This window comes from Podarcis melisellensis (genome assembly GCF_964234715.1).
Source record: "Podarcis melisellensis genome assembly, chromosome: 17".
Taxonomy (NCBI): Eukaryota; Metazoa; Chordata; class Lepidosauria; order Squamata; family Lacertidae; genus Podarcis; species Podarcis melisellensis.
In genome coordinates this window covers 15482402-15498886 of record NC_138534.1, presented here as the reverse complement: position 1 = coordinate 15498886, position 16485 = coordinate 15482402, and the positions used below count along the sequence as shown (strand labels likewise).

At 43.7% G+C, this 16485-nt stretch overlaps 1 protein-coding gene across 3 annotated transcripts in view; it reads left to right on the top strand.

Annotated features, from left to right (window-relative positions):
- Positions 1–16485, top strand: part of SH3GL2 (SH3 domain containing GRB2 like 2, endophilin A1) — an 88769-nt gene that overhangs the window by 51557 nt on the left and 20727 nt on the right. The window contains exons 2-3 of one of the 3 annotated variants that reach the window (XM_081894649.1): positions 10933–11001; positions 15874–15958. In XM_081894649.1, the coding sequence (XP_081750775.1) occupies positions 10976–11001; positions 15874–15958 (111 nt within the window). In that variant the 5' untranslated portion in view covers positions 10933–10975. Of the gene's footprint in view, positions 1–10932; positions 11002–15665; positions 15722–15873; positions 15959–16485 lie in introns of those variants that run through there. The other 2 variants (XM_081894647.1, XM_081894648.1) reach the window with 2 other exon arrangements.

Sequence of the window (16485 nt, the reverse complement as noted above, 5' to 3'; positions counted from 1 at the left end):
TCTGTCTCCTTGCATTAACTGTTGTAACTTTGAATCTTCTCGGCTGCCTTTGATAGAGACAAACCAAACTTTGTTTAGAATACTGTACTGTGCTGAAATTATTCATATTAATGAGAAGTTCATGCTAGCGATCTCTGCAGCAATACAACAAAGGCACATCACAGTACTGGGGTTGGTGGCGAGGGATTCCTGCGTATTTGCTGCTTATAAACGTTCCATGTGTGTTGATTCTGCAGCTACGTAGGATCTGACAATGGACTTTAAGACTGGAATAAAATCTGTCATTTACCTTAAAGATGTGAAGGCTAGGATCCTAGGACTGGGCTGTTGCAGTAGCTTTAAATATACTAGGAATGGGGGGGGGGGATGAGTATCTCTATATTAAGGTAAATGCCAAAGGATCCCTTAGATCCTTACCAGGATAGAACAGTCGACTGCAACTACTAACTAAAACAAACAAACAAACAAACAAACAAAAACAAACAAAAACAGGCTATTCTTGAACACCTTATGCAATCTGCAATGGCTTCAAGTGCTTTACTGTTCAGTTCTGCCCTTGAGCCAGTTAATCTATTGTATTTCCTAGACATGCTCTCTCCCTGAAGATGCTTGGAGATAATGCACAACCTAATTTTACGTGCCTGTTTTAAAATAAAATACAGCCTCCTTTTTAAATAGTAAGACTGTGTACACTCCATGCATTTAAAGAATTTTCCACCTTCCCAGGAATCCAGCTCCTCACAGAACTACAATTTCTAGCACCCTTAACAAACTACTATTCCCAAGATTTGGCGCGGGGTGGATAATGATGCTTAAATTCATGATGTGTATGCAACCTAGGTGAGAGCCTAAATGCAGCTGGCAGATCTCAGATATTTAAAAAAGGACAGAGAGAGACAACTGCCTTTCCTCAAAGGTGTTACATTGAGGCCACACGTGTATTACTGTGACTGCTTGACTAAATATGTGCATTTTTGTAGCCATCAGTGTTGCATCAAAGCAGAGAGCATGACATTTGAAACTTCAGAAGTGTCTGTGTCTGCTCTTCCTCCTTCCCCTGGAAGCCTGTACAGTGGTACCTCGGGTTAAGAACTTAATTCGTTCTGGAGGTCTGTTTTTAACCTGAAACTGTTCTTAACCTGAAGCACCACTTTAGCTAATGGGGTCTCCTGCTGCTGCTGCGCCACCACGCGATTTCTGTTCTCATCCTGAAGCAAAGTTCTTAACCCGAGGTAATATTTCTGGGTTAGTGGAATCTGAAACCCGAAGTGTCTGTAACCTGAAGCGTTTGTAACCCGAGGTACCACTGTATGTAGAAACCTAAATTGCAAACAGCAGCAACAAGAAAGTTCTACATGTTCAGAATGATCTCACCAAGCCTTGTAGCCCTGAAATATAGGTGGAGACGGAGGCTGAGAAACTGCTCATAATTTTCTGTTAGCTTTACCACCTAAGATGACTTGACCAGCCTCCACAGCAGTTCATACCCAGGGAGAGAGCGTGCTTGCATGCGTGGAATGGTGAGTTCTGGTTAAGTTCAGCTATCAGGATTTCTGCTACCAGCTGGTGAGAGCAAGTGATAACTTGTCAGCCAGATGATCAGGGAAGCTAAAGCCGGCTTTCTGAGCAGAAATTTGGCAGCGGGGGGGGGGGGGGGACACACACACACACACAAAAACAAAAGCTGCTCCTAAGGTCCGCATAAAACAATTGCACGAATACTTCCACAATGAAAACGAAGCAGCCTTGTTATTCCGAATGTTCCCTTTCTGCGTTATCACTTGAACTCTTGCTGACTTGGCATTATGCTACGCTATGCAAATCTCTTCCCCCTGAAATTAGCAACATTGATTTACTTTTAGGATGTGCCGTGTGTCCCTGGCTGACATCATTTGTCCTGCGGCGTTGCTGACCTTGTGCACGGCAGATCTGCTGTATCGTGAGGGACTTTCACGCCGCTGCTCTTTCTGTCCTCCCACGCAGACGTTGCCTTTTGGTCCCCGGTGGATGTGTAGCTTTTAGGTGGAATGCAATAGCACTGCAGCAGAGGCTCTGCAGCGAGGGGCTGGAAGAATACGCAGCACGGCCGTTGCTGCCAAACTAAGTACCGGCTATGGCTCAAATCCTTTGCTCTTGTTCTTTGCTGCCTGAGTCACAGGAATGTACTAGATCATGCAGCCTTAAACTGCTGAGCAAGGCTAGAAGGAATCTTATTTTAAAAGTTTGTTTTTTTAAAAAAGAGATCACCACCAGATAAACTAAAATCAAATGCTATTTTCAAACAAGGGGAACTTAGGTCTTCCAGATCAATCAATCAATCAATCAATCAATCAATCTATTATGGTTCAGAGACCCAACAAATCGTTACAAAGCAATGCACAATTCAGACAGCCTACCTCCAGGTTAAACAAGCCTTTTGTTCAGACTTAAAGATAGGGATCATTGGTTCTTGCAACCACCGATAAAAACTTTGCCACTGCTAATGTTCTAGCGTTTGTCCGGTCTTCCAATAGGAACCTGACATAGTGAGCCTCTGCTTTTCCCAGGAAAGGTACCAGCAAGGGTAATATCAGTTCAGCCCTGGCTTGCTCATATTTCAGACAGTGCAGCAAAATATGTTTTATGGAATCGATGTCTTGAGCACACGAGCAAAGTCTGTCCTGGTAGGGAACTCCTCTCAACCTGCCATCCACCACTGTAGAAGGAAAGACGTGTAGACTGGCTTTGGTGAATAACCTTCTATAATTTGGTACTATCAGGTTTTTAATGTAAGGTGTTAACTTAAAGACATACCCATATTACACTCCTACTGCAAGCGGACTACAGACTGCGTGTGATCGAGATCAAGTCACTGTGTGTATTATCCCATAATCTTTGCTTTAACGTCTTTAGGGCACCTTCATAACCCAGGTAATACAGTTGGGGGGGGGTGACAGACCAATAGAGGTAGCTTTTCTAGCCATGGTTTTCTGCCATTTGCTGACAAACTCCTCAGTGGTCAGGTGTTGGTACAAACCCTTCCCTAGATCAAATACTGAGATCCTGAGCCAATGTTTTAGGGCAGCCCACCATGCTTTAGTTGAAATTGGACATTCACCAGCTCCTAACAGAAGTATGGAATTGGGGACACAGTTAGGTACCTTGGGGCTTCCTGATGTCACTGAATTACATCAGCCCAGAAGCATGACCACTGGCCAGTGATGGTTAGAGTTGTAATTTGGCAACATCCTGAAGACCAAAAGTTCCCTTCCTACGTGCTGCTTTATCAGACTTGCCCTCTACGTGGTCTAAAAGTGGAAACCTTCACAAGTTAAACAATGGATGTTCTTTATTGCTGGGTGTCCATTGAGACAAACCTCGAATTCCTTGGGGCCAGCGTTAACTTCAGGGGGTCCTGAACCAGAGAAGCTTAATGTGTGAGAGTGTGGGCAGATCTATACCACATCTTTGAAGCACATCTAAGGCACAGTTTAAAACACTACTTCCTCCTTAGAATCCTGGGAGCTGTAGTTTGTAAAGAATGCTGATAATGATAGAATCACAGATTGTAGAGTTAGAAGGGACCCTGAGGGTCATCTAGTCCAACCCCCAGCAATGCAGGAATCTCAACAAAAGCATCCCTGGCAGATGGCCAAGGAAGGAAGAGTCCACAACTTCCCAAGAGAGACCGTTCCACTGTCTCTTACTGTCAGAAAGTTCTTCCTGAAGTGAAGTTTAGTCGGAATCTCTTTTCTTGTAACTTCAAGCCATTGGTTTGAATCCTGCCCTCTAGAGCAGCTCTGTGAGGGTAGTTCCATGAGAGTGAAACTACAGGATTCTTTGGGGAAAGTGATGTCTTTTTAATGTGCATTGGATCTGCTTTACATGTTTGGTGTGGATCTGTGCTGGCTGTGGTGGAGGAAAATCACAAGCTCCTCCAGATCTAGAGCAGATAAGAAGGTTTCCATTTCTTTAGTTATTGGTGGTGGTGGGGTACTCAAGTTAGACATTGCGCGGGGGCCTGTTTCCTACATTACTTGATAGCAGTCTTGGAAATGCCGTGGCACTGGGAGCCATAGTCCATCTTGGTTTTCTTTTTTCTTTTTGTTTTTGCGGGTGTACCTGCATGGTGTATGCAGATATTATTGCTGCATTAAAATGTACAAACTATTGTTAGAATGGCATACTAAAGATGAAGAAGTTAAGATGGTTATGATTAAATGGGCTAAAGATTTTGGTTATAATGTTCAATTAGAAGTGTGGGAAAGATTATGTACAAAAACTATTAATTTTACTGCATGTATGGCACTTAAGGAAAATTTAATGGAGATGATCTATAGGTGGTATTTGACACTGACCAAACTTGCTAAAATGTATAGGTCTCAAGATAAGGTTTGCTGGAAATGTAAGGAAAATGAAGGGAATTTCTATCACATGTGGTGGACTTGTACTAAGATCAAAGCCTACTGGGATATGATATATAATGAATTGAAAAGGGTATTTAAAAACACTTTTAGTTAAAAAAAAACCCGAGGCTTTTCTATTGAGTATAATAGGAGATGAAATTCCCCAAAAGGACTTAAATATATTTATGTATGCTACCACTGTGGCGAGGGCACTTTTAGCCCAGAAATAGCAGCAGCAGGAACTTCCAACTTTGGAAGAATGGCAGACCAAGATGATTGAATATGCAGAATTGGCGAAGCTGACAAGGAAAATCTGAAAGCAGTGTGACGAACTGTTTGAAAAGGACTGGAGTAAATTCTTACAATATATGAAGGAAGATTGTAAACATTTGAAAACGTTTGCAGGATTGATTTAAAATATTTTGTAAGCTAAATAGGCTAATAGAAAAATGCTAAGATGAATGTTAGCATTTATGGAAGCCGGGGAATGGGAGGGGGGAGAGTCGATGCTCTGCTTGAGCAAAGATGTATGTGATGGTAAAATTTTATTTTGATTGTACTTAAAAAGAGAGAAAATTTAATAAATATTATTTAAAAATTACATTTTCAAGGTGCACAGGCAAAAAATTCTAGAATGACAGCTTTAAAAAATGACAGCATTTGCAATGGCTTCAAAAAAGAAGGCAGCAAATAAATGTGAGAACCCTGGATTATTTAAAAGAGAAGATGTGCAGTTGAGATCTTTACAAAACGCAAGGCAGATTTCTGTATTTATTTATTTTTAAAAAGCAACTTGCAATTACGCACTATCCTGGAATTATTAAAAGAAGAAGCATGAAAATGTTCACTTAAACTGCTCTTTGAGGACAGGTACTCTAACTAGGGTGAGAGGATGATAATGAAACCACGTTATATTTGATCCCCTCTTTTGTCATAGGAGTAGCGATAGATTAGTTACGGTCACCTTCATGTGTTAAAAGTCCTTGGAATGCCATTCCCTTCATCGGTCTCCTCTTTAGTTGCCGAGGTACTTAGACCAACACTGTGTTTTAAAATAAGTAAATAAATGATAAACTACTGGAGTTGTCAAGGATGTTGCTTCAGGGTTGATGTGATCAAGCGTTGGTTACTCTGGCTGTGCTCCAAGTTTAATAAAGAACATTTAGTTTTCAGGTTATTCTCCTGTACGATACTGCAGGACTCTTCTCTCTCCCTGCCCTCCGATTCTCCCTTCAGTAGATTGCCAACCATTACAATTCTTGCCTGGTTTGTTCTTGGTTAGCATGGGAAAGAGAAGGAACAAGATGCTGGTCAGCTGGGGGCAGCCTGCAGTGGGGCTGGGCAGCTATTTTTCTGCCAGTTGGGATGCAAAGATGCTAGGTAGACAACCTCTACACTGTTCTGCCCACAAGAAGCTGCCCTTTCTTCCTCCTGCAGTACTACAGATGACCGTGAGGTTTATAGATTCAGGTAGGTAGCCGCGTTGGCCTGACACAGTCAAAATAAATAAATAAATTGTTCAGTAGCACCTTAGAGACCAACTAAGTTTGCTCTGGGCATAAGCTTTCGTGTGCATGCACACCTCTTCAGATAGACTGAAACAGAAGTCACCAGACTATTATATATAGTGGGAGGGTGGGGTGGGGTTTTTCTCAGGAGGGTAGTATAGTGGTATCTCAGGTTAAGAACTTAATTTGTTCTGGAAGTCCGTTCTTAACCTGAAGCACCACTTAACTAATGGGCCTTCCCACTGCCGCTGTGCCACCGGAGCACGATTTCTGTTCTCATCCTGAAGCAAAGTTCTTAACCTGAGGTATTATTTCTGGGTTAGTGGAGTCTGTGACCTGAAGTGTCTGTAACCCGAGGTACCACTGTAGGAGGTGGGTGATTGACTCAATGGGTACGGTAAACCTGTTGGCGACTGTTTTTCCTGTAGGACTAATTGCAGTTGTTAACAGTCGTCAACAGGTTTACCATACCCATTGCATCAATTACCCATCTCCTACTACCCTCCTGAGAAAAACAAACTTAGTTGGTCTCTAAGGTGTTACTGGACAATTTTTTTATTTTCTTATTTATTTCGTGAGGTTTATGTTTATTCAGACATGGGGCACTCCAGATCCAAACAGCCTTAAATTCATCCGAGGGAAACTGGTGCTGGTGTCTAGAACTTCGGAATTCTCCTCTCTATCTGCCACATATTGCTCACCCTTAGCAAGACAGCTCTTCAGGGCTGAAGGAATTGAAAGCACCTTCTTCTTTGCAACAGGCCTTGCCACAGTTGCAGAGAAAAGCGAAGGTGTGGATTGGCATTTAATAAAGCCATATTGTAAGGATATCAGGGGGTTACTCGAGAGCAATCAGGCAAATGCCTCCCTGGTCAGCTGTAAAGCCTTGTTATTCTTGCCAAAAACCCTTCACCATGCAGAGCACCACTATTCAGTGGCTTGCTCATTCACTGGCAGAATCTGTGAGTGGGCGGTCCTTAAAGCTTCCCCAGCAGTTTCTTGACGCCTAATCTGCGCCTCCCCTCTCGACGTGGAAGCCTACTGCGCAGGGAGGGCGTGGGGGAACGGAGGACCTCTCTCCTCCCCGCTTTGCCCAGGCAAGGTGTCCTGGCATCGCCTGGCCTCCTCCAAGCCCTGAAGCTCCTCTCCACTGGAGGCGTGGTTACTCTCCTCCGCTGAGGAGGTGCTGCTTCCCACGATCTTTGGGGGCTCTCTGTAATCCACCCGGCTTTCCCCCTCTCGCCCCTGAGCCGATGGCAGTTCCCTGACACATATATTTATGCAACTATTATGCTTCACATCAAGCAGCAGCAAGCCAACCCTGACTGTCATAACCCATTCTCACAGCGTCTTAATTCCTCACACTCCGATTTCAAGCAGAGCTTTTGTCACCTGGCGGTGGTCTCATTTTAGCTTTTCAATTTCAATATGCGAGATAAAGCCCGAGCAATAAGAAATCATTTGTATTCCTTCTAGGTAATTGCGTGGCAAATGTCACCCATTAGCGTAGAGGATTAACACCATTCTCTCTGTGTGTATTTCTATTTGCAAGAGTGAGAAAAAACATGATGGGTGCATATGGATATGGGATAGTACAGGGATGGGAAAACCTTTTGCAGTCAGACCACAAAAGTGAGTGGAACAATAGAGGAACTCTTACCTTTATACAGTAGGGGTTACACAAACTGTGCAAAAATCAGATGTTTCTACAACAGAGATCTCTCCATCCTCCATTCAGGCCTGTTTCCAGGCACAATTCAAAGTGCTGGTTATGACTTATAAAGCCCTTTACAGGTTTAGGTCCAAGCTATCTGAAAGACCATATTCCCCCTTATGAACCTGCCCAGGTTCTGAGATCTTTGTGGAAGGCACTTCGCTACCTTCACAGACACGCTTGGTAGGGATGCAGGACTGCGCCTTCTTGGTAGCTGCTCCCAGACCTTGGAACTCTCTCCCTGGAGAAGCCAGACTGGCTCCCTCCTTGCTGTCCTTCCACTGGCAGGTGAAGACCTTTTTATTCCAACAGACTTTGGGGAACTGGCTGCTTTCCGTAAAAGGGCTGGTGCCATGCTGGTTTTTATTATAATTATTTGTTTGTTTTTGAGGGAGAGGGGGGTGGAGAGAGAGAGAGAGAGAGAGAGAGAGAGAGAGAGAGAGATGAGGAGGAGGAGGCAGAGATTTAATAGAATCATTTTTTAAAATCATTGCATTTTTTCTACGTTTTTAGCTGTTATTATTTTATCTGTAACCTGCACTGAGTCCATGTCAGGGGCAAGGCTGAGTAGTAGTAGTGATGATGATGATGATGATGATGATGATGATGATGATGATGATAATGGACATCAGGGGAAGGCGCTATGTATATTGTTAAATATAATCCATTTCATTGGCAAAAAGAATAGATTACATGGGAAAGTAGCTGGAATTGACACCCACAGGATTAATTTTTCATTTCTAGCTCTTGCAAATAGTTGTTTTGACTGAGATGCATTATAATGATGCTAAATCCTGCTCTTAACCTTGACTTTCAGTTTCCATGTGCAAAGCATTCAGCAAACTAAACTGGTAGCAGGAAAGAAAACATGGGAATAGCCATCATTTTAAGCACTGCAATCTTTCTTAACCAAGAAAAGTTTTAACAGTCTCCAATTTTGAATATCCTGTTTTATTGGGGGTGGGTGTCAAAGTTTTGCCTCTTAAGCTGTTTCAAATCATAATAATCAGTTCTAAACATTTTTAGCTGCAATTTAAGGCTTGGTAATTCCTGTTGTTCTCTCTGTGTTTTAAGAGAGACGCTTAGGCACAATGTTTCTGACTTGGCAAATAAATATCTAAGCCAGTAGCCAATTCAGTATGTTTCTGGCAGGACACCTCTCAAATTACTGAAGGAAGTAGCATACCAACTCCAACAAGATTTACCATTGACTGTAACACATCTCACTTTCAGATTAGTACGCCCTGATTCTGCAAATGTTTCTATAACTATTCTGGAAAGAAGAGCTGATGGTGAACACCCTTGATTTATTCCCTTGTGCAAGCAGACTTGAGGTGAATATAGCTGGGCAATAACTGCTAAAAAAAAAAAACTGTCTCCAAAGTAATCTTGGAAGGAAGTTCCATTCAAACTGCTCAAAAGCTTGAAGGTGTCTAATTGGATTAGAAGCATTTAGGATTTAGTTTGGGGGCACCATGGTAGACCACATTCAGTGCCCTCCTGACTGAATTGCTGAATGGGCATAAAGACCATTATTTACGCATTTCAGAATGAACTGATTAAATCTTGTTAGTCATCTGTAATGGTTATATGGGGTTGCTCGTGCGTAAGTTGCCGCCACTCCTGGCTAGGTTGCCTGGTTAAACCTTTTCCTGGCTGGACAGCCCTTCACTTCGTGGCTGTTTCAGTCGCTAGCAGAATTCGTCAGTGGGCGTTTCTTAAACTTCTTCCAGCAAAGAAGTTCTTTGACGCCAAGTCTACGCCTACTTTCCCTGCGCGGAAGTCTTCTGCGCAGGGTGGGTGTGGGTAACGGAGGACCCGTGCTCTCCCTGCTGGTCTCTGGCGAGGAGTCCTGGAGCCCCCTCGCCGATTCCCCCATCTGCCCCCCTTTATCCCTGGTGTTACGCTGATTTCCTTCCCCAGCCGATGAGCTCCCTCTCTCCCTGCTGGGCCCTTCTCCGGCATCACTTGGGAGCCTTGCCTCCACCTCTGGCTCCGATGTCAGTTCCCTGACATCATCATTATCAAGAAAATGGTTTTCTCACTTAACGTTGCTGCCAAAAAAGATCTATACATCATGATTTATCAACATGAACAGGCTGTACAAGTTCATTGATTGAGGGTCCTTATCTGGTTTGGGCGCAACAACGTGTCTGGATTGCTTCCAAGAAGCAGGAATAACACTTCCATCCAGGATAGAATTAAGCAGAAGTGAAAGATGAGGGACTCAGATATCTGCTAAATGTCCATAAACTCTTAAGTTAGACCATCATTACTCAGTATTTACCATTTTAAGGTGTGTGGGGGTTGTTGTTTTTTGGAAAAATTCAGCATCAACTTCTTCAGCTAAAATGGTCTGATTCAGATCACCTTGATGCTCTGCTTTTAGAGCCATTCTGGTCCAGCTCCATGTCATCAAGTGATATAATTAGATTGTCTAAAGAAGCCCAGTATACACTATCTCCCTCTTTGGAAGTCTTCCTTGAAATCCATTGTGAGTGTGGATTTCATGCATAGAATGCCTTTTGAAACCTCATGCTTTTTTCCTTGCCTTGCATAAATCCTTTACAGGAAGATATCCTGACTCTGTTGATTATTAAGCCTGATGGTGACAAAAGTGTATTTCTGGCTTGCAAACAAAATCACGATGCTTAAGAACAGTCACCGTCACCAATGCTGGCACAACTGTACTGGCTGCCAATTAGTTTCCAGGTGCAATTCAAAGTGCTGGTGTGGACCTATAAAGCCTTACATGGCTCAGGACCTCAATACCTTAAAGATTGCCTCTCCTCACATGAACTGACCTGGACCTGAACTGACTTGTCACCTGAGGCCCTTCTCTGAGTCCCTCCCTCCCAGAGAGCTTTGGAGGGTGGCAACAAGAGAACGGGGCCTTTTCTGCAGTGGCTCTCCAGTTGTGGAATGCTCACCCCAGAGAGGCTCGCCTGGCACCATCATTACATGTCTTTAGGCACCAGGCAAAAACATTCCACTTTACCCAGGCCTATGGCTATGAAATAACCTACGGCCTGTGAAAGGGGGTGGGGGGGGGAGGACTGCTGTTATAATAATTAGTTTATTATTAGGCTGGGTGTCAGTATGCTTTTTATTATGTTTCTATCATGTTCTGTAATGTGTTTTTAAAGTTGTACACCACCCTTGGACCTTTTGATAAATGGTGGCATATAAATAATAAACATCACTCCATCCTTGCTTCCTTCAAGGAAAGGCATTCTACACTGGGAATTAAAGTCTCATATCAAAGCTCCTTCTGGCTTACCAGTTTCACCTGGATTTATCTTGTTTTGCTTTTCTTTGTCTGCAGAAAGTGAGTGAGAAGGTTGGAGGAGCAGAAGGAACCAAGCTAGATGAGGATTTCAAGGAAATGGAAAGGGTAAGTCTGAAAGACTGCTATTACATCTTTCCTATTATTTCAGCAATGCCTGATTTACTTCTCTCTATTTTCAGCCAAGAAATAAAAATAACAGGTGGGCAGATCCTAATTCAATTAATGTAGGATTCTTCATGTATGGCTGGGCAGCGTTTACACATTTGGAGATTTCCCATGACATCTTTTTCTGGCAAGTGTTCTTACTTAACACAAAACAAAAAATGCTGCTAGACAGGCTACTGCTTACAAGACAAGTGTTTGGTAGCAGCCCACCAAGACCATGTGGTTTTGATGCTCTCTTTATAAGTAAGGAGTAATACAGTCATCAAGTAGGACAAACTGTCGTTGCAAACCTGTACACGTATTGTGTGAGCTTGAGCATGTGCAAGGAGAAATTAAAATCATTTGGAGAGAGGAAAGGTAATCTGGTTTATGCTTTACCATAAAAGGAATCCAAAGAATTCTCTTGACACGAGAACCAGGAGAGTAAGCTTGCATGGCGATGCTGCAATTCAAAGCTTATCCCGGTTCATGTCTGTTTGAAGTGATGTTTAGGAAGCTCTCTTTATCAACAGGCCTGTGGTTGTAGATCTAACGTAGCCCAAACCATATGCACAGATACTGACATGTTTTACTTGGGGGGGGAAATTATTAAAGCACCATTGCAATTAGGGCCAAAATGTATAGTTAATTAATCATTTGGAACAATTGGTTAAAAACCTTTTGAATGTTATTTTAAAAATGTGCCTCTGATTAATTGATTGCACGGGCAGCAGATTTCAAGGGGCAGATTTAATTTTTCGAAAAGTTTGTTTTAAGTACAAGCTTTTACAAAGCCACAAATGACAGGCACCATTTTAGCAGGGGAGGGTATCTCTTTTAAGATGGTGCTTGTTGTGATTTGTGCGTGCTCCATCTGGAAACCAACTCTGCTTTGTAATAACAACAACAACAATAGTAATAATAATATATTATTTGTACCCTGTCTGGCTGGGTTTGCCTAGCCACTTTGGGTGGCTTCCAACAAAGATTAAAAATACATTAAAATGCCACACATAAAAAACTTCCCTGAACAGGGCTGCCTTCAGATGTCTTATGAATGTTAGGTAGTTATTTTTCTCTTTGACATCTGGTGGGAAGGCGTTCCACAGGGTGCGCGCCACTACCGAGAAGGCCCTCTACCTGGTTCCCTGTAGCTTTGCTTCTTGCAGTGAGGGAACCAACAGAGGCCCTCGGCACTGGACCTCAGTGTCCGGGCAGAACAATGGGGGTGGAGATGCTCCTTCAGGTCTACTGGGCTGAGGCCGTTTAGGGCTTTAAAGGTCAACACCAACACTTTGAATTGTGCTTGGAAACATACTGGGAACCAATGATAGTTGACTTCATTTTTTTTTTGTTATTAACATTTATGCACCCACTCCCCATGTTCTGCCCACCTCCTCACAACAAACCCGTGAGGGAGGTCAGACTGAGAGACTGTGCTTAGTCCAGTGAGCTACATCGCCGAGTGTGGATTCCAACCATTGCAAGGAGGAAAACCAAGACCTACTTCAAAAAGGACTTAACCTCGGAACAGGCATGCATAGGACTGCATTGCTAGTAATTCAGGCGGCAATCTCGTACCTACCTAGGGATAAGCCCCATTGAAATGAATGGGACATATATAGAGGTTTTAAACCCCTACTACTAATTGACGTTGATGGCTTTAATCAAATGTTGGACCTAGTTATGATAAAACAATTAGCACACTGTGTAGGAAATCAGGTATTCAAATGATACCCAGTTTCTTATTACCGCTGAATTCGGAAGAGACTATTACTTTTATCTTGTCATATGCCGCCATATCACAGGTGAATAAAAGGATTAAGAGAGAAAGCTCCAGTGTCCCAATCTGGCAGGAAAGATTGAATATTTCGCATGGCCTCTGGTCTTTCTTCCATACCCATGGCAGTTGCCAGTATAAATGTGCTTCTAGGTACACATTCCCATCGACAACATGGTGCTGATCTGAGCCCCGTTGAAAGGGCTGGATGCTACTTTTGATGTGAACGGACAACGTCTGGATTGGAGCCCAATTTTCAGCAGCTTCAACAACGTCCACTTATGGTGCCTTCCAATGAAATTTGTGTTGGTCTACTTTTGCTTTGTGCTTTAAGCCCATGACTCATTAGGGAAAATGGATAAAGGCAGAGAATTGAATGATAACCTGAAAGCGGAAGATGGGCAGCCAGACGAAAGCTAGATCCTTGCATACGCTTGTTCTATTTTCTTTGGACATCTACATGCCGTTTTAATGATTAGTGGGGTGTTGAATGTTCACTGCAATGAAGGAAGATTTCTAGGTCTGTGTTTGCTCTGATAAACACCTGTGCCAGAAACATGGAAGGGAGGAGGAAGTGGCAAAGGCAACGAGACATCTATAAATGCTTCCTCCTGCAAAGGAACAAGCAGGCCAGGTGCGCTCGGGCTGTACCAGTGGGTTGTCCCAATATTCTAGCAGAATGACACCAACTGTTCCTAATAAAAGGGTTGCTTGTTCATGATCACTAGGAGGCAGGTTTTGCCTGTGTCTTGCAGTGGTGATTTTGGAGACCTGCTTCCAGGGCCTGTCATTAGCCCCATCCAGTCATTCAAAGCATTGTGGGAGGGTGGCATCGCAGCAGCAGTGAGGAAATTCTGGTGCAGAAGGCAAGGAAAATATTCCGGGGAGAGGGGTGGAAGAGGGATAATTTCATGTCCCTTGGTGTGATACTGGATCTCCCCATCTAGGTCCCACTTTAAAAAAGAATGAAAATATTCAATAGTTTGTTTAAAAAATATATACCTATTTCCTTAAAACTACATAACCGATTAGGGATGCGGGTGGTACTGTGGGTTAAACCACAGAGCCTAGGGCTTGCTGATCAGAAGGTCGGCAGTTCAAATCCCCGCCACGGGGTGAGCTCCCATTGTTCGGTCCCTGCTCCTGCCAACCTAGCAGTTTGAAAGCAGATCAAAGTGCAAGTAGATAAATAGGTACCACTCCGGCGGGAAGGTAAACGGCGTTTCCTGGCTGCTCTCGTTTGCCAGAAGCGGCTTAGTCATGCTGGCCACATCACCCAGAAGCTGTACGCCGGCTCCCTCGGCCAGTAAAGTGAGATGAGCGCCACAACCCCAGAGTTGGCCACGACTGGATCTATGGTCAGGGGTCCCTTTACCTTTACCTTTACATAACAGATTTGCACGTATGATAGAGGAGAACAGAGGAGGCTCTGAAAACCCTAAATGTAACTGCTACTCCAGGCCCAAAGATGTGATGTTAAATGTATGCTTGCATCTCATATGCATATTTTCAGAATGCAAATAGCAGCTTCAGGTCGGGAGGGACAAATGACTGATAATTGGCAGAATTTCAGCAGGCAGGGGAGAGGAGTTTAACCCTTTCCACCCCTGCTGTGCTCCTGTTGGAAATTGCTCCTTGAATTGGGAGGAAAGGCCACACTGGGAAGCTTCATAGTAATGTTGAAAAATGTTGAACTTATTAAATTAAGGGCAGTTCTTGTCCTGATTGAAACGGGTAAGTGGCCAAGAATATGCAGCAAGCCAAAAATTTCCTCCTTGCTCCCATTCATTCTTTGTAGAGCCAATGTGGTGTGGTAGTTAAGAGTATGAGACTGTGAAGACCTTGATTCAATTCTCCACTCAGCCATGAACCTGGGATCAGTTATTGTCTCTCAGCCTAACCCACCTCACCAAATTGTTGTAAGGATAAAATGGGTGACACAGAACCACATGCAGACCACTCTGAGCTGTGCGGAGGAAGGATAGGATATAATTGCAATAAAGCGATAGAAAGGCCATTGCATTCAAGAATCTGCATTTCAGACCTGGTGTTATTAGACCTGCTATTTCCTAGGCTTCCTTCACTGCCTTTATTATTCCAGCCTTTTGATTTTATGTTGCTCTGAGACCTCAATTAGGCCAGTACTTCACTGTGCTAAGCATTGTAATGACACATAATAAACTTTAATTATTCCCCGGCCATCAAAGTGCTTACTGTCGTATAAACAACAAAGCAGGTGGGTGAACAAATGAAACTAGGGCATGGAAAGGAGATTAACAATATAAGCAGGTATCTGTGTACATAACAATGCAGATGTACGTGAAAAGAATGGGGTAGATATTTGGTCAATGATGGTAGCTGAGCAAGTACAAGAGGACTATTTTCAGGTTTCTGCATAAGCCATTGAAAGTTTGCAGTGTTCTGCTGGGTTTGGGAGCACGGCCGGCCCTACTGTTCTGCAGAGTGATGTGGCCACCTCAGGCAATAGTTAGGCATTGCTATAGCATTGTTTACCATAATGGTTCCATTTTAGGAGATACACTGTAGAATATTCAGAGTAGAATATTGAGAATATCTAGAGCCCAGAAGACTGGTAATAGCTTATTGCAGTGCTTCCCAACCTTGGATCTCCAGCTGTTTTTGGACTACAGTTCCCATCATCCCTCACCACTGGTCTTGCCAGCTAGGGATGATGGGAGTTGTAGTCCAAAAACAGCTGGAGACCCAAGGTTGGGAAACACTGGCTTATTGAGCCTTAGCTTCTCTGAAAGGAAGGCTTGAGTCATATGTTCACCTCTCAATGAGGCATACATAGAAGCCTCCCAGAGCCTGTAGATGACTCTCTGTCTTGACATCTTTGATGCCTGACACTCAAAGTTGGAGATCCCCCTTGTGGTCTTGGTGAGTAAAGGGCTTCAGCTGCTCACTAACCAACTAATAGGTGCCTTGCTTTTATTTTTAAGGATGGAAGTAGACAATTGCTCCCCAGTTTTCCTTTCTTGTCCTGTCTGACAATGGTTGCTTTTCCCTACTCTTCTCCTTCCCAACTGCAGGCAGGAGATGTCAACAAAAGAGAGAACAAGGAAGGAAAACAGTCAGGGAGTGACTTCCTTGATCTTCTCTGCAAGAAAAAGCAAGGTACTGCCAGAGGATGAGTGAGTAGCAGCTCTCGCCCTCCCAGAAACTGGGGCCAGGTGAAATCTGGAAGCGGGCTCACCTGTGCCAGGTGTCTGTAGTGGCTATCGGAACCAGTGGTTTCTATAGGCTCTTGAAGGTTTCTGTCCCTGTTCTGGCTCATTAAGGAGGTTGTTGCATGAGGCAGAGTCTGCAGCATTATAGATTTTCTATCATGGCAGGTGTCAGGGAACTGACATCTAAAGCGCCGCAGGTGCAAAGGCTCCCTGAGGTTGAGAGAGCAGTAGCAGCGGAAGAAGGAACCAGTAGAGGGCGAGCAAGAACTCCAAGGGAAAGTGAGTCGGAGGGATGGCTCAGAGACGCTTCAAGCGAAACCAGTGGGGAGGTCTCAGGACCTCCTATAGGGACACCCACACCTCGACGGAAACTGTCACGCCGAGAGGCCAGACGACGTGTTTCCGTTAAGGAGCTTTTATGTTGGAAACGTTTCCGAAAGCAGCCACTTTCGGATTCTACTAGTGATTGACGCA